This window comes from Aythya marila, assembly GCF_965140915.1.
Source record: "Aythya marila genome assembly, chromosome: 8".
In the NCBI taxonomy this organism is placed as follows: Eukaryota; Metazoa; Chordata; class Aves; order Anseriformes; family Anatidae; genus Aythya; species Aythya marila.
Genome location: NC_139049.1, coordinates 23,289,082 through 23,308,033, shown reverse-complemented (window position 1 = coordinate 23,308,033; position 18,952 = coordinate 23,289,082). Strand labels below are relative to the sequence as shown.

The 18,952-nt window shown below is 38.1% G+C and overlaps 1 protein-coding gene across 5 annotated transcripts in view; it reads right to left on the bottom strand.

Moving 5' to 3' along the window:
• The window catches only part of MAST2 (microtubule associated serine/threonine kinase 2), a 190,947-nt gene that overhangs the window by 39,129 nt on the left and 132,866 nt on the right, over positions 1 to 18,952 (bottom strand). For 3 of the 5 annotated variants that reach the window (XM_082766145.1, XM_082766147.1, XM_082766148.1), the window contains 5 exons: positions 18,815 to 18,835; positions 16,196 to 16,274; positions 10,366 to 10,520; positions 2,612 to 2,687; positions 1,717 to 1,926 (listed from right to left, as the gene is read on the bottom strand). In XM_082766145.1, the coding sequence (XP_082622271.1) occupies positions 1,717 to 1,926; positions 2,612 to 2,687; positions 10,366 to 10,520; positions 16,196 to 16,274; positions 18,815 to 18,835 (541 nt within the window). The remainder of the gene's footprint in view (positions 1 to 1,716; positions 1,927 to 2,611; positions 2,688 to 10,365; positions 10,521 to 16,195; positions 16,275 to 18,814; positions 18,836 to 18,952) is intronic. The other 2 variants (XM_082766146.1, XM_082766149.1) reach the window with 1 other exon arrangement.

The window sequence follows — 18,952 nt, the reverse complement described above, 5'->3', positions numbered from 1 at the left end:
CCCTTTGCACCCCTTGAAATGTATGCTGCTTTGCAAAACATACACATCCACTTCTAGTGAAAGCTTTTCAGCTTCCAAACCACCGACCAAAGGTGCCTGCATTCCTTATTTCATAGCTGGTGTGCACACATACCCTGCTTCTAGATGCTGGAGATACAACATGGACCTACTGACACACTCTTCTGGCTGCAGGAAACCTCTGCACCCTGCTTCCAGCTCCCCCACAGCAGCTCCAAGCCTTCTCAGCAAAATGCAGCAGTGCTCATGTGCCTCTGTCAGTCCCTGCGCCAGCCAGCCCTGGATCCAGCAGCAGTGCCTGCGTGCTGCTTATGCTGTCCAAAAAGGCTCTGCTGCCATGCTTTCAGACACTAGAAAGATTTTCCTCCTTTAAAAACCATGAATCCTGAACAATTTCTTTGACTAGATGCAATTTCTCCAGCCCAGTATGCTGGAAGCTACGGTCAAACTCCCGCACCGCATCCAAAGAACTCTACTTTTACCAGGAAACACATTTTTTACTACAGAAATGCATCCGCAGTGGTTACTGATATGCCATAGGCAGACAACCATGCAGGTCCTTGACAAATATTCTCTTCCTCTCTTGATCTGTCAAAATCATTCCTCATTCAGGCGTAGCACCACAGGAACAAACATGAGCAATTTCTTTTTCCCATGCATAACAAATATCGGGGAAGTTGCAGCCACACTCATATAAATGTGGTAGCTAAAAACTTTAGTTAAAACAAAGGAAGATTCTGCAGTTTTCACAAAGCTTTTAAATACAGTAGTAGTATATTAACATAGTATTTTAATCTACCTACCACTTTCTAAAGCCTAGACAGAGTGGCAGAGGTGCACGAACTAGTGCAATTCATAGTGGAAAGCTGATCAATGACATGTAAATACATCTTCATTAAAAAGATTAAAAATCATCACAGAAAAATTATTTCAGGGTCTCTGTTTCTTGGTATCTCAGTGATATTTGTTATCTGAGCCTGTGATCTTTATAAATCCTGTACTTTCAACTTGCTATCTCCTTAAATCAAAGCAGAGGATTAGGAAGATGTTCCCAAATAGAGGTCTGGACCCAGCAATAAGTAATAGCACCGACTCTTCACAACAGCTATAGCATAAATTCTAAGAGATTTTTTGAAGTTAATATTATTTTAAAGGAAAAGAGTGATTTTAATGAGTAGCTGAAGCATACTGAGCATGCATTAAAATTGTGCCCCCTTGTGTATTTTCAAATGCTTTGAACACCACAAAACACATCGAAGTAGTAAAAAAAAAAACAACCCCACAACTGGATTAGTTCAGCTCAAGAAAATCTTTTATGAAAAATTTATAGCAACACTACAAACTATGGTGTTTTCACTCCTTGAAGGCACTATTGTAATTAATAAGTCATTCAGAGTCTTGAAGTACATGAAAGAAAAGTTCAGTAATTTCCTTCATCTGTATGAACCCAATTTTCATAAATGGCAAAGACTGCCTTTGACTTCCTCATATGCATATTTAACTTTCATACAAATGAAGTACACAGGTGAAGTGACTTGCTCAAATCCGCCCATGGTAGATCAACGACTCAAGTCTCCTGATACCCCCACCTGCTGCCCTTCCTCTGGAATTCATCCTGCCTCTCCTGAAATCAAAGCTCTGCCTTATTGTTTCAAGTTTCAATCAAAGTAATATATTCTACTTCTAGAGTGCACTTACATCCTGGAGAAGTTTCTCCAAGTTCTCCTGCAGCTCATAAAAGTACCGAGAAGTAATGAGACCTTCACGTGATTTATCTAGGCAATCTCTGGCCAGTTCAATAACTTGATGATGGATGAAACTTAGGACCCCATCTGCTAATTGCAGCACGTTCTCTGGAGCATTAGAGGCAATAAACTCAGCCAGCCGTTCTTCCATCTGCGCTGTGGCCTAAGAGTACAGAATAAACAAATTATTCTTAAAATTTTACTATCCCAAAATCTAAACATAAACAAGTAGGGTACTAAAGTAACATATTCTCAATCCCAAAATGTACTGGGCTTAGAAAATAGTCCAAAACGCAATAATGGTGTTTTGCTTAGAATAAAATGATTATACCATAGGCAAGAATTATGTTCACAAGAACAAACAGCAACATTTAATCAGGACACACTTTTTGCAAATGGAAATGACTATAAAAATATCTTGGTTCTGAGGCTGCATTCTTCCCTGGGTCTCCAGAATAAGGATGTAAGATCCAAGGCAGCTCTCAGAATTTGTAGGCAAGACCATGAAATCTGAAAATCACTGCCCCAAGCAATAGACAGACGTCATTTCTTTCAGTATAAGCCCCAATATCCTGCCACCAGAGAAACATCTATTTTTACTAGTGGTAAAGCAGAAAGGAATGACCGTATCGACAGCTCTGGGATAAACAAACATCTATGTTCATTGCAGTGAAACGTTAACTCTCAAAACTTGATTCCAAAGATTTTAATATTCAGCTTTAAAACAAACAAACAAACAATTGGAAATCAGAGATAAGACATGAGATCCTTCTCAGTAAGTACCACAAATAAATTCTGAGCTTTCTCACGAGTTCATTGAATGCATTATTCAAAAAGTGATTCCTTACCTTTGGAAACCTTTCTTTGTACACATGATTCATCATTATTATTTCACTGTCAAAGGAAATTGGGGAGCGACCCGGGCTAGAGGAGAAAAGAAAGTACATCATCATTTACAAATATCACATCAAAACCCTCAAAAATCCAGTGCTGGTCACTGCCACACTGACTGTAGCCCTTTGACTTCCCTTCAGCAATGGCTAAATGTAGAACTTCAGAGGAAATCTTACCAAGCAATGGCAGTTCATAGCCCTCCAGAAGTGACAGCTAACTCATCTGAAAACTGCTCACCCTCCTGTCTGCACAAGAACTCAGGCAGACAACCCACCTATTCCCACTGAATGCAAGCCCTAACACACAAGCATGTTAAAAAAAAAAAAGTGCATTCGTTAAAGGTACTGTCACTGCCCGTGTTCTCTTACTGCCCTCCATGGTAATGGCAGCAGAGCTGCACAGGAAGAAATCCCTATTACCTCCAGAGTCTCTAGTGCTGGAAAGGAGCAGAGTAAAATGCAACAAGGACCTTGAGAAGACTCACTTTCCTTTGTCTGAAGAACACCATGCTACTGTAGGGATGCACGAACAGTGTTATTCTGCTAAATCTTCTATATAAATACCACAAGCAGTAGGAACAGAATACTTTCATGAGAACTGCACTCCCTTGGGCATGTTACACCATGGATGCATATGCATGGATGCATAGGTTAGCAAGCAACTTCAAGGCACACACACGCACACACAAAAAGGACAGTAAATCTTGACAAACTGCATTTATATCACTGTTTGGGTGGTTTTTAAAGAAGAGTTGCATCTCATTTCATCACATCTGATGGTATGCAATGCTCTGACTCATTCCACCACTGAGGACAGCCGGAGTGAGGTAATGCAGATAATCCCCAGCTACAGGATCGCCTACAGCATCTCATTTTTCTGGTTACGTTGTTTTAACATTCAAGACGAGCAAGAGCTTCAATTATTTGGACTATTATATGATTATTGTCTTCATGATTTTAAGAGCACCACATATTGTGAAAAATATTTTCTATATATAAAAAATGCAATTTTATTTTGAATCAGTTCAAACATTTTAAACTTTCTTGTGAAAGATGAAATGGATCTCTCTAAATGGAATAAATGCATTTTAAACTCTGAATGCATTACAGTTACTACCTTGCCGCTAACCTATTTAAAGGAAAAGCATTCTTTTGGGAATATATATTTACAATTCAGAGAAAATTTAACTCACTGGCTCACAGAGTATAGCAACACCAATCTCTTTTTCATGCCTGGCGCTGGAATTCCATGAATTAGATTGTGTCTTGTTTTTATTAAGGTTTATCCCTCAGCTTGAGAAAATGCACTTCAGCCTAAACGTCTCACTGAACTCACGTTACAAGAGAAAAACTGATTTGGATGTTCAGTGGCTACTCATAACAAGTAAAAACACATTTTCATGGTTATTTTTCTCAACAATAATATATCCTCTTTGATCAAGAAAACATTTCTGTATAAAGAAACTTACATTTATATTTGCACAGAATGCATGACATAATGAAAACAAGGGTAGGAGCTTAGAGAGTGATATTAAAAAGTCATGCTTTGAAGCACATTTCCCTACATATCTAGCTAACTATGCTTCTTCTTTTTTCTCTAAGACCAAAACCACCAGTACAAGCATGTGACACCTTTTTACTGGCAGTTCATTGGGAATTAAGGATTTGGTGAACATAGTTCTTGAAGAATTTATTTTTCTGTAATGAATTGTTTCTCTGGGCGATACTGACTACAAACCTATGAAGGCACATGCATACTTCATTTTCACTCTAAAGTAGTCCTACTAAATTTTGTGCATGCTTAAGTATTTGCTGTCTTAGTGCTACAACAAAACATGTTATGTTTTTTTTTTCCTTTTACTTCCAAAACACTTTATTCGTATGAATATAGGAAGTTAATAGCTGTATGGAAGGCATACTTCTTGAGCTGTCCTGCCAGCAGCTGGAGCATTTCCTTAAGAACAGCCAAAATGATTTGAGGCTGATGGTGGGTTTTTTGTTTGCTTTTTACATTTCTGAAACAAAACAATTCTTATTTTCTTTGTAGAAGAGTCTACTGACTGGCAAGTAAACTCTTATAATTCCTTAGCCTGCTTAGGCACTGGCAGTTCTTACTCATTTTATTTTTAATTTTCTACCACCTAGAATGAAAGAGCATTCAAGCAACTGAGAATAAAACCCAGGATGAAGGTTCAAATTGTCATTCTAAATAAAGTTCACCCAATGTAACATGTCAAATTAAATGTCTAGCTGACTACAGCAAGGAGTGCACCATAATATAATGCACCATAATTTTTTAAATGTTGAGCTTTCACCTAGGAAACTATAGGCTGCCAGGCACTTCTGATTATTGATTGAGTAGCATGTTGGAGACATAACCAGATGAAAAAATAAACAAACAAACAAAAAACAGGACTGGGCAGATAACTGCATGCTACCAATGGAGAACGTAAAAGAACTTTTATGGAAGAAGAAAAAAAAAAGAGAGATCTAATACATTTTATTGGCATGACAGCTTTTCAAATGCAAAAGCTTTGCACATGTACACAGCACCCAAAAAAAATCCTATGTGGCACAAAACCAGTCTAACATTTCAAGCCTCACAAAGGAACAGATTCTTTTCTGTACAACAGGACACACACTGTGCACGTGCATAACATTTCAAGACAAAAAGCAGGCTTCTTCTCTCTTCCTGGTAGATGGGTAGGTCAAAGAAATTATTATTGTCAGTGAGTTTTTCATTTCAGCAGAGCAGACATTAGAAGAATAATATCTGTCCCCTTAAGCTTAACAGCAAAATGAAAAACTACTCTGTTCTTCCCCTTCCCTCCACTTCATGAAATGATGTGGTAGCAGACTTCCAGTGACATCTTTCTCCCACAAAGGCTTCCAGACTTCAGCTTGTCAAAACTCAGGTATCTTTATCTGATACTAGAAAGTGAAAAGAGCTAATAGCTATCTCAAGAAGTAGTGTATTAATAAATTAAATCTCACAAAAAGCCAGCTTAGCAGTGACTAAATAAAATTGAGCTGTTTATAAATAGGTATTTTTTCCTTCACAGTGGCAGCTGTATTTACTAGAAAAACACCGAGAAGTTAAAAGCTCTGTTCTCTTCTCAGCTTTAACCCCGCATGGAGGTTTAATTAGGATGAATGTATACCATATTACAGAAGCCAATGTCCACAGGAAAATTAAAATCATAGGCCTTACACTTTTGTCATTTCCAGTGACAAAAAAAAATAGTAATTGTAAAACTAGAGAGCTGAAGTTGCATAAAGTAGAAACTATAAGTGTTTTGCTGAAGCTGAGCAGCACCAGCCTCCCTCTTCCCCAAAAAATTAAACATATAAATATTTGCCCTCAAAGAAATTACATTAATATTAGATGCCAGAAAAGTCCCCCTGGGAAAAAAAAAAAAAAAAAAAAAAAAGAGAGAGAGAGAAGAGAAGGTAAAGCAGAATCAAATGTGGCCAATCCCCATCTGTTGGTCAGACTTGAGAGCAGAAATATCTGATTCAGCACCTCACACAGACCACAGCAATTAGGCCTTGGGGCTTAGTCCTGTTCCTGGAAGAGCCAAGGAGCAACAGAGAACTGAACTCAGTAGAGCAGAAAGCATCCACTGGAGCCTGAAGTTAACCAACACACATGGTAACTGTGAAATACAGTTTTCCTGAGAGTGAAAATCTATACTGCAGAGGAAGAAACTGCAGAAAGTTAAAGATGCAACTTTACTTTATTTTTCAGTGTTTTTTGCAAGAAACTTTCTTCCTGCATAACCAAAACCGAACAGCACAGAAGTCCATGCTGGGCAGTTGTTCTAGTGCTGCTAGCAAAAAGGAAAACCAGGGCAAAGTAAAATATACAGCAACTGGTCTTTTTATGGAACAGGAGAGTGATGAAACAGAGCAGTAAGAACCTTTCTCTTTGAGCACTTTGAAAAGTAATTTCTGAGCTTGCAAAAGGGTGAAACTGTTTACACACTTTTTGCTTAATTCTTCTTTAATTAATTTCACAAACACTGAGCTTCCAGCTACCTTTGTCTGGGGACGAATGCTATTTGCAGCTGTTTTTGTACTGCAGAACTGTTTTTCACCAGCCTTTCGTTACAGTAGGAGTGCCTTCTGAGTGTAAGGGATGGGTAGGTTGATTCAATAGGAGATTGAAAATTAGGGGAAACAGAACACATTTCAATCTCAGGCTCTTTGAAAGCAAGGACTAATGATATTTTTTTCTATACTTTTACACAGGAACTGCAACTAGCTCTCTTTCCAACACATATTTTTTTCCAAACCTTTTTTTTTTTATTGTTTCTTCTGCGCATGCCAACAAACACTGGAACTGCTTTAGACAGAAAAGACTGTAAAGTAAAAAGCAGTACAGAGGTCAAGTAAAAATACCCACTTTTCCTCATAAGAGGCGTACCATAAAGATACAGAGTGAAAGCCAGTTAAATTTAAAACTGATCACCACTCTGAACAACTTCAAGTTCACAAAAGTCACTGTCTTGAGAGAAAAAACAAATGGGCCAACATCATCTTTAACACAGTTAGAATGCATTTGGGTAAGAAATACGAGTCTCAGGAATATAAAACTATTATCTTTCTGTGGTGAATCAGTGGCTGTGAGAACCCCTGCTCTGCGAGGAGCACCACCTGCTCCTCTGCAGCTTGAGGCGTTGGGCACTTTGTGAAAGCAGCAGCAGCAAGTGCTGAAACCACGCAGATTACTCACGTGGTTCAAGCTGATGCTTGAGAGATGAGAGAACTCCACAACCTACAGGATTGATTCTTAAGACAAAAAATGGACTGTATGGGCCACCGGTGTGGTTTTGCAACACCTATTTGTTTCCATCTTGGATACTTTTTGTCAGAAGCTTCTCCTGGTAACTTAAATTTTCTAGGAACCGTCTCTGTATATTCTCAGCAGCAGGATCTAACACACTGAAAGTCAGGTTGGAGGACTGCATTTAAACAGCACTGCCCCGCAAACTGATGAAAGAGCACATTTGATTAAGGGTGATCTCATCAACTATATAAAGATTCACTGCTGCAGTCTTCGATCTTTTTTCCCTAGACATCATTACCCTGAAATATGAAATGAGATCAAGGAAAACAGGCAGATTGGGGGGCAGAGTGAATGCACAGAAGCAGCTTTTGAAAGAGTTATTAGTCAGCCCGACTTTTATCTCCAATGTTTCCCACTTGTTAGCAACTGTTGAAGGATGACAAGTAAAAAGAACTGGGAAAAGATGGAGGGCAGCATCTCTCTAACTTAGAAAGAGTAATGATGCCAAGTTTAGTGTGAGAATCTACACTCTCTGTGCATTTTACTCCTGGAAAAAAATATCTCCTTCAGGTAAAGCCCAGGATTGTTTTAAAAGAAGTGAACACAGCCTGAGCATCTCTCTGTTGATCAGTAACTTGAAGGATTTGAAGGCCACACTACAAAAAAAAAAAAGAAGATATCAAAGATATGGCCTTTCATTTAATAGGTGAGTGCTGAATCTATTGGAGATGGATGGGAGAACTGTCTCCTGGCTTCAGCTAAATACTAGAAAATGTTAAATTCCTACTCAAAAAAGTAGATTTTTTCCAGAAGTTCTATGTAGGCAATAGTCTAGCTAGGACCATAAAAGGATGATTTGATACTTCTAGAAAAAATCTGGGGTTACAGAGGCCCTCAAAAACAAAACAAAACAAAACAAAAACAAACAAAAAAAAAATACAATTAATTGGAGCAATTTTCCTTTGAGGTGCAAGGGCCAGTACAGATGTTTGGTAGCAGTAAAGGTGCTTTGGAGCCACACAGCATCACAGTACTAGCAATAAGCAAAATGAAAAACAAATCAGGAACAGTAAGCTTAAAAAATTTAAATTACTTGACTCTAAAATTTGGAATACCAATAAGGTTGGCCATTATCACACTGAAAACCCAAGAAAGCTAGAGAAAGTGTTCAAGAAATAAATATTAATCACAATACGACATGCTGAATTAATCTTGGCACAATCTGTAAACCTACTCTGATAACTCTGCTTTTAAATCATCTCACAGAGGACAAATTCTTAAAAGGTTAATAATTTAAGTTAATAACAAGAAAAAACAGAATTATGCTCTTCACATCTTTGTTTACATCACTCTTGCATCAGGAATAGTGCTTTATACTTCATTATTCCAACAGCAGTATGTCTGTGTTAGGACAATAATTACTTTAGTGATGGGTTGGCTACCTATAGGAGCTGTTTTATCTACAAGGAATTAGTACTACCACAGCTACACTGATCAGCGATAGTCAGTGTTAAGAGTGACAGCAGCAAGACTGAAGTACGACTACCAGTCAGAGACTTGAACAATTTAGCACAAATCATGTAGCTACTCTTTTACTACATGGCAATTTGTAGAGATCGCAGGCTAAGTGTGCTACTACCTACAGTACTTACCTGCTCTTGTAGATTACCGTGTAACTGCACTTAGCAGTTCCATATGCAACTACCATGCAGCCTGCACTGTAGTTCAGAACATACAAATAGTTATGAATAATCACGAGGGATCAGCTCTGCCGTGACACAATACTCACCAGGCATTTTCTCATGGACTATTTCCCTTCTATTACAAACCCCAGTCTAAGTCCTGAACTGGGCACACTGATTCAGTATTTCCAGCTGACAGCTTCTGGATCATGCCCATTGATTTAAAAGTGATATCCAGCCTCTGATACTCTCAGATGAGGAGCATAAGGGATACTTCACCTCTTTGTCCCCTGCTTGTATAAATCCTTTTGGTTTCATAACAAAAGGTTATGTAGATGCTATGGAAGGTAGACATCCCTTGAGTTTTATTTACTTGGTCCAGCACTAAACACATAAAAAACTTATGGCTTGTGGATTTGTTTTTGTTTTTTTTAATAATTGTTAGAGAACTGGAACAAAACTTGTCCAGAGAGTTTGTGGAATACTCAAAAGCTGCCTGAACATGGTCCTAAGGCAGTCTGCCCAAGCAGGGGTTCGGACAAGAAGACCTCCAGAGGTCCTTTCCAACTTCCATCATTCTTTAATTCTGTGAAAGATTAAGTTCTAGTTGCTTCTATTTTTAAGTATGGAAAAAAGTCAACTGCAGAAATAACCACTGGATAGCTATCTTTGAAGAACCAATTCTCTGAAGAAACAGTAAAAATTATTCAACTGCTAATGCAGGAGAAATGTTTTCAGAGCTATAACAAAACTGCTCGTGGGTGCAATTCTGTTTGAGGTTTTGACTTCATCGACTCCAGTTTTCATACCCTTTCAGAATCACTGCTGGAAAAGTTATTAACTGTGACTGTTATAGCTTCCTTATATGACTGCAGCAAAATTCTGAGAAGAAACTTCACTAACGGAAATCTACATCCTACAGGCTTAGACTGTGATGCTTCTGGATCACATTTTCACAGAGTTGCGGTGGAGATACAAAAGCAGACTGCACTAACCATTTTGCGATTGAAATCCTTAGTGTCAAATGTAAAATAAAAACTATATATTTCTTTCTGATTAGGTGAGGTGGAGTCAGTGCTCAGCAAAGTAAAGTCAAGAACATGCAACAAAACAAAAAACAAAAACAAACAAACAAACAAAAACCTTTTCTTAATCTTCTTAGAGCTGAAAGCACACATGGAAATGCAATACTTGTGTCTAACATCTTAAATATTCAATAAACATAGCCTGAAGCTCACCTGAGACTGCGAGATCGAGGTCTCAAGGCTGGAGAATGGCGCCCTTCTTCATCAGTGATGCTCTCAGTACTGAAATGCTTTGTCAGGAAATGAAGTTCATCTGCCGTGGGCTGAAAGGGCAGCTGGTGCAGCTTCTCCTGAGATGAGCATGATGACTGAGTACAGAAAAAAATACAGAAAAGAAATGCACTAAACGCATGCATAGGGGTCAGCTAATGAATGGAGGAGGAACGAATTCTGCCAGACACTGCACACTCCAGCGGAAAAGAAAGCTACTTATCAGACCAGGTGCCTCTGTTTAATGTTCTCTTTAGGCTAAGCCAAACCATGTGTACAATGACAGAGCTGGTGAGATCAGGACAACTTTGGGAACAGGCTAGGGAAGCAATACATCTGATTCTGGAACTGTTACATTTGATCACGAAGGTAATTTACTCTTAGGAGACAGAAAGGAATACACATGAACAACAGTGCTACTCTGGAAAGGACAAGGAGGTTCCTGGAGTGGTGAGCAACTTTCCTTTTCCCTCATGCTCTCTTAGCTCAGGAGTTTCACTGGCATGCAGAATGCTATGGAGCTGTGTAGACACGGGAGTTTTTACTGATTATTGGCTCTCAATTGAAATTGCTACTGTAAACGGTCTGGATTTTATTTCTCCATGATCTCCATTTTATTTCTCCTTTTCTTTACCCATCAGGCTTCTTTTCTAGCCAGGTAGGAAATAATAAAATGAAAGCAGCTGACTTTGTAGAGTTGCATGATTAATAGTTTCCTTTTACAAACAGTAAAGCAGCTCATTCATTTTTAAATAAGTCAATAAATTTATATGACGTGTCCTATGATAATGATAGACATGAAATAGATTTAATTCTTGAACCTAAAGAAACCTGAGCTCATAAGATTTGTGGGAAGTGTGAATAACATCAAATGTTGGATGTTCCAGGGGAAAACGCTGTAGGTCAACTAAAGAACACACTTTTTTGTGTGATTATTTTCAACATCCCTTTCAATTTTTCAAAAATAAGTAAATGTATTATGTAAGGACAAATTTAAAATCTTCTGAAGTGCTAAATAACCAGAGCAGCACTGAATAACACCAATGGACCTTATGAAAAACACCATACTAACCTAAGTTCTGAGGCTCCTTATCAGTCTGATGAAATCATTTGTTCACATTTTTCCAATGGAAGAACTTTTGCTGCAATGACCCTCACTCTAACTAGTAAGCAGAGCATCCTAATACCAGAAGTAATACGGAATTATGCATCACATGATATGTATGACCAAAGTTTTAACTCACCTAGTTTGCTTTTCTAGACTTACTTGCTGTTGATGGTTTTTGGAAAAGAAAGCTAACAAGAGTGGCTGAGCAGTGAAAGCCAAACGCTAACAAGGCTGCTCATTGAGTCCTGCATGTTTGTACAGCTGGTAAAGAAAATATTCTGAGATCACCTAAACCAGGTGCATCCAAACTCGCCAACAGAGTTACAGTCACATTTGAACTGAAGAAAAACTAAGCAGATTGTTGCAGATCCAATCACCTAACACTATCTTATCTGTAGAGAATTCTAGCCAAGACTGAGCTGAACTGAATGTGAGAATGTATAAACCTGAAGATCTTATCCTTTGATAACCGTGTAATTTTTTCAAGAGCCCACATCCACTCCCTCTGCATTGCACAGAAAAGCACGTGCCTGAAAGCCTTAGGGAATCCCCAAGCTCAGCTGGAACAGGGAGCCACAAATTCCAACTTTGGGCAGGTCTAGAAGGACCATGGTGGGAAGTCACATCCAGCAGTGTCTGCCTGGTGACAATTACCCAGATGGGGCATCACCTTACACTTGTCTAATCCACACTGAAGCCAAAACAGAGTCGGAGTAATTGACAGCCCATTGCCCACAGCAATTCTGCTGCGCACTCTGCTTATGCCTATCTGGCAGGAAAGATTTTCTCTCCGTATTACAGAATTATGCAAGCCCTTCTTGGCTTTCAGAGCTTTCTTTGATCACCTGTCTTACACAACACAAACAGGGGGAAGAAGCACCTGCTTATGCAAAAAACACAGCAGTTTTCAAAGAAAAGGTGTGTGTCAGATGACATCCTATTCGTGCTGAATAACACCCATCCTGCAGAAGAGCAGGAAGTACTGAAGACACTGGCTAATGAAGTGCTGCATTAACAGGTACTCGAGCTCTGGCATTATGAGCGCATCTCTTATTCAAAACAAAATTAAACTAAAACTGCAACATTAGGAAAATTAGCACATATCAAGTTATTAGTTACTAGAGTTGGAAGAGAAAAATCAAACCTGAAATTCTAGAAAAACAACATGTTTCCCAACAGCAAAGTCACTTGGGAATCTGCGTTAGTCAACTCATAGATGACCCACCAAAAACCTCCTTCCGTTTTCTCTCCTTAAAAGCAATTAGATTGTAAAGTTTATAATTCCAAGGAATAATTAAGGACAGTTCTGAAGATAATTTCAGAAATAAATTATTTGGAAAAAAAACAATTTTGTAAGAAAGTCTTTACTTTGGAAGTTCTTTACTCAAAGGGTGGTGAGGAACAGGATGCCCAGAGAAGCTGTGGATGCCCCAGCTCTGGAAGTGTTGGCTGGATGGGGCTTTGAGCAACATGGTGTACTGGGAGGTGGCGGGGGGGGCTGGAATTAGATGATCTTCAAGGCTCCTTCCAACCCAAAGCATTCTGTGATTATATAAAGACCATGCCAAGAAACTGATTTTCTTCTGCCAGGGGCTTTGCTAGCAACCTTAAGGCATCCAACTTTTCAGTGGGAAAGCACAAGAGCAAAACTAAACACTTCTGAATTATTGATTTTTATGTAATCACATCAGTGTACTTGATATTTACAGCAGCCTAACACTGCTGGTGTCTTAATTACAGATGCAGAATTGGCCAACTCTTCTTCAGTTAAAAAAAAAAAAAAGAAAGCGATTAAGCTAATAATATAGTATTATATATTTACTCTGCATCTAGAAAATTAATAGCAAACTAGATGCTTAAAAATAACTGTATATAGGCCCATTCAACTGACTATTCCACATACATCTCACTTGAAAGGTCTTCTCCAGCTTTTTCAGTGCTGGCCTGACGTATGTGGTCTTTATGAAGGATAAATATGTATTTTTAAAGTGTCATCCATCAACTGGAAGCAAAAAATAAAGCAGAATGTACGAGTTTCCACTGACTTTAAAACAAGTAAGTGTCTTGGTTTGTTCAGCTGCTTGGTTGGTAGAATAGCTCATCTATGACCACAGAGATGCAACTCAGCTCTAACTGCCAGACCAAAACTCAGGCCAGCAGAACACAGAAGAAACATTATTCTTCATATTTCATTTCCTACTGATACGTACAGAAAGGTCTACTGCCTTCCTTCTGTCTTGCTTGAAAAAGAAACACGATCTAGAGGACTGATCACAACAAACAGAAGCCCAAATTTCTGTTATGTTCTCACCCATGGCATTAATTCAGTGTGTGCTTCTGACAAACCCCTTGCATCTTCTTACTTCCATTTTAAAGTCTACATAGGAATAATACTGCTTATCAACTTCAGAATTGTTATTGAGATCAATTCAAATTAATTCTAATCTAAGAAATACTATGACAATAAGCAGTATTACATTTCTAAGCCTATCCTAAGTTTAATACCTCCAAGACTGCTTTGGAACTTACTAAACAGCACATTTCAGTGTCTCTCTGAGAGTGTAAAACTGGATCAGGAAAAGGAAAAGAGAGTAAAGATTCATCCATTTAGGAAAAAAAAAAAAATAGTCTTGGAATACAGGTTTGAATCCATTCCCTACAGGAAGGTGAATTCAGCTCCACATTGGACTATCACCACATGTTTCTCATTACTGTTCTGCTTTCTGTTTACAGCTTTACAAGACTTACAGAATTTGGAGTGATGTTTTCTATGTGACATGTCTAAGATTTTCTTTTTCCTGGAAAGGTTCAATCAAAATAATCTCGCTGTTTCTGGGAACACGACAAGACAGGAATATTCTTTCTTTCCTATGTCTGAAAGCTGAGGACTTTCTAAAAGTAGCTTTCATGTTCCCATTTCAAAACAAGGACTGATATTTCCAACAGATTTCTTTTGTTAGTTTTGCTCTCTCCATGGACATCTACCCCAAGTCTGGTCAAACTATAATTTCTTGAAAAACTCAACACACCAGGAAATAAAGAATTAGACACTGCAGCCAGCTTGGTCTCCAAAGGTGTCATCTTCACAGGCATCTGGGAAGCTCTCACAGTGATTATCGATCATCTGACTATTTGGTGCCACCCATTCTGAAAGTAATAATACTCCCTCCATGCTTTAATAGCATGGTGCTTGTACCCAGATGAGGACACAACCATGGCTTATGCTGATAGAGGTTTAACCTAAGACTCTAAAGGCAAAAGCAGAGGTCCAAAAGCTGTTCTCAGGTGCTTGATAAATAATATTGCTTGGCAGTGAAACCAGGACTGCCATTTTCCTGTGTTGCTATTGAAATTTTCTCCTACATTTTTCTGTTCTCACGCCTACCTATCTGTACACCCTTCTCCTACATGGGGAGACAGAAATCATGTCACCTGCTTTCTAAGGAGACAAGAAATAAAAAAATCCTGTCCTGAAGGACAAAAGATAACAAGTTGTCGAAATTGTGCAAACTAGAGTCCGCAGGAATGTCTGAACATATGAAACAATACAGATGATATTCATGTTGCGAAAAACAGATTTTAATCATGTCAATTATACCTAAAAATTTTGAGTCCAATTTCTTCTCCTATCTAGAATGATTTTAACACTCACTTCCCAAGGAACTGTGAAGATAAAATTGCATTTGAGATGCACTAAAAACTTTATGGATGAATTTAATAGAACATCTCAGAATTAAAATAATGATGCTGCATTCAGAGTAAGATTATGACTCATTTAGATTTATTGCTTAGTAAGATTAATACTCATGGAGTACTGAGTCCTAATTAATGCAGGTATTACAATTATTAGGAACATACTCTAAACATTAGGTATAAAACAAAATGATCAGTAGAAGTATTATAGAAAGAGGCAACAATATTTGATCACACAGTTGAAGACACTCACCCCGTAACACATAAAAAAGCATGTTAAACTGAGGCTGTACAGGTAGCCTCGGTGTTTCTAGTCTCTTTGTAAGATTGTTATGTAGATAACTACAACAACTATTTTGCATGAACTAAAGAATAAGATTCATTGTAAAAAGTATCTGAGATATAAGGGTTAAAATGGTGTTAGTGCCTTCCTGATATTAACAACATATTAGCCTTTTCAAAGTACAGAAGAAGTCATGTAAACTGCAGCCAACCTTCCTAATGACAAGTGAGAAATTCAAAGCATCACTGGGAGATTCAAATTATTGAAGTTGAGTAACAGATGTGGATTATCAATTTTTCCTTCTGCTAGCCTGTTAGCAGGTTTTAACACTGAGAACTTGAAAGCAGACAAGAATTTCATTTCCCAGTTACAAAAAAGCTAAGTGCTTGCTAGTAATTATGCACTGTCTCAGAGTCCTGACACATTGTGCCTCTCAACTGATCAGTCGAGCCAAGTGCTGCACTGGGATTTCACCAATGCAAAAGGCAAAGTGCAAGATGATAGGAGCTGGGAAATGGAGGAAAAAGCAGCAGAACCAATAATTAAAATAATTTTAAAATAATTAGTAAATTTAATAATGTTAGCAAAACAATGAAGAAAGATCAGATATTTTAGTAAAGACTCAGAAGCTGATTTGTTAGGGTGTGTTCGTACAAACTGAATTGCTTGGAAAAATCTGGGGCACTTACTGAAACTGTTGAACTGGGAGTGTTTGTTCCATATCCTGATGAGGGAAGGGAGGCCAAGGACCAGCGGCGTCCATCCGTTCTATGGAAAGGAAGCAAAAGAAATTACTGTGATAGATATAGTGTGATCAGTACTTGGGGGAAATAAGCCTTTCCCCCAAATCTCTTAACTGCACGTTTTTATTCCAATCTTAAAATACTCAGGTAAACCAGCTATCCTATTTAGAATGATCTTTGTGAAAAAGCAGCTAGGGTAAGTTTTAAGAGCAAAATTAAGGGACCTTGGAAAAGACAAAGTAAATGGGCATCAGATTCCTGCATAAAGCATTTGCAAATATATTTGCAAATAAAATATAAAATATTTGCAAATGTTGCCAGTTGAGCAAAAACTGAAGTTTCGGGAACAGACAAATGACATCAGCTCATTTCAAACTTCATTGAAAAAGACTTGCCTAAAATTATTATGCTTATGCAGTTCCTTGTCTCCCAAATAGTGTTGAAAATTGTGAAAAAAAGTTTTCAGATCACGAATCAAGTGAAAGCAGACTCATTTGTTTACCTAGGTTAGTGCGTTTGGCCCAGCTCAGCCACTGACACAGCTGTGAGTCAAATCCACTACAGCAGATCAGAACAGAGCCAATAGGTGCATTTGAAATACAAAGGAGACAGAAATAACACCCAGGGTCTCTTTCTCCTCCGAACAGTATAATGTTAGCAGGTATTTACTTATCACAGCCACAGAAACATGACTATCAGGGAAAATAGCCAAAACATCCTTGAGATACTGCAGAACAGATCATGTTTTTACCAACGTCAGATGCTTGGTGAAGAACCCATACTGTCCTCCTTGAAGCCCTCTTCTACCCCTAAAACCCACCTGAGTGAGGTTGGAAAGTATACTCAATTCTGCTCTGTCTATTGTACTTTTTCTGCCTCTGATCTCACCTCAATCTTGAATGCATTTTTTTTCTATAATAAAAAACACGCCCTGTTGCATGTTGGGATGAATGATAAAGAAATCTCCCTCACATCAGTTTCCCCTTGCTTGCCTGTTTTACTCGGGCAGATTATCAGTAACTGGTCATAAAGTGAAACTGAATTAGAACAGTTCATTGTTCTAACTGGCTTTGGAAAGATTTGGGGGTTTTGTTATAATTTCATGTGTGCTATAAAATAGAGCATTATAACTATAAAATAGTTCATCCTGCTATGAACACACAAAGCCTCAATCTTCAGAAAAAAGTTCCCTGCACACCCACAGATCTGTTTATATTTTTTCCAGATCTTGTTCCTTTTATTATCAGGTACTCATATGCCTGAAAATACCTATACCCTTCCTCTTTGCCACCTATTTTAGAACAATAGGGAAATAAACCCACTGTTCTACATTACTGAAAGAATATTGTATCAAGAGAGTTGTTAAAAAGATTCATGCTTCATGCATAAAAAATAGCAAGCTGTAATGCAGATTTCTATGCATGCATTCATTATAGCTAAACCCCATTTAGCCACAGGTGATGTTTTCCTTGTTAAGACAAATATGTGTAAAAGAACAACCTCAAAAAATTCCAAGAGAAATGAAATTCCTTTCTTAACCCTGAAAAACAACAAAGGCCAGCATTACAAAGTCCCTGTGTCCTGCATTCAGGGACTGAAAACCAGCTGTCAGCTACAGAAGCTTCATTCAGCTTCTTCTAACGCACAGGGGTGCTGGGAAGATCTTCTGGTCAATGATTCGACCTCAGTTTGGACCCTCAGTCCCTAAGCAGGCCAATATGTTCCCATCTTCTCAAAGAGTAGACAGGAATGTACAAATCACTCATTTCTTGCAAAAGGAAAGCCTAACCCCCCTTTCACTGAGTAGCCTAAGTTGCGCATTGAAAATACTTCAGTATTTTCATTTTGACAATGTTAAAAATAAATAAATAAATCCTTCTCCCTTAAAAAATTACAGTACACGTCTTCATGCTTGGGCTATTTTCTACTGATGCAATCTAGGCAAGAAATGTGCTAAGCAGTCAGGACAATGGATATCAGCTCTGTATCTAGCAGAAGGAAGTGGGACAAGAGAAGAAATCTTGCAAATCAAAGGCAGGGGGAAAAAGACTTGCTTTACAAGAAAATTCCTCCTTCATTTATGCAAAACATTTCAAAGCTACTTCAGTGTTTTGTTAATACAAATTTATTTTTAGAGAGACCTTATGCAATATTGCTTCAGGAAAAGATACTTGGAAAGAAAATCTTAGGTCCTTTATTTTTTATTGTAAAATAAACTTAGCTAGAACAACAAAAACATGGGAACAATGAGTTTTGCCTTTAAAATGCCATTTTAATAAGTTAATTAACAAGGTATTTGTATGGCAGCTATAATGCTATTTAATGAACATAAATTAATTTTCAAACAAGGTGATAGAAGAACAAAGCATCTTCTCCCAGAGCACTACCTGTTTAACATTTTAGGTCAAAACGCAAAGATTTTCTGTTTTGATTACCAAAGAATAAAAACGGAATGCCTAAATGGGGTTATTATAGCATGAACTTGTTAGGAACACAAGCTAGTGCTCAGCTGCACAGAAGCTTAGCTCACAAACACACATACACCAGCAACATGATACACGTTACCTGTCTGCTCTGTGTCCGTGGCTGTATGGAAGAAATTGTACAATGACAATGAGGGAGGGAGAAGTAAAAGATGCACGTGTGATTTTGGAAAATAGAAACAAACTCATATTCTGTTACTAGTATTTCAATGAGGTCGCT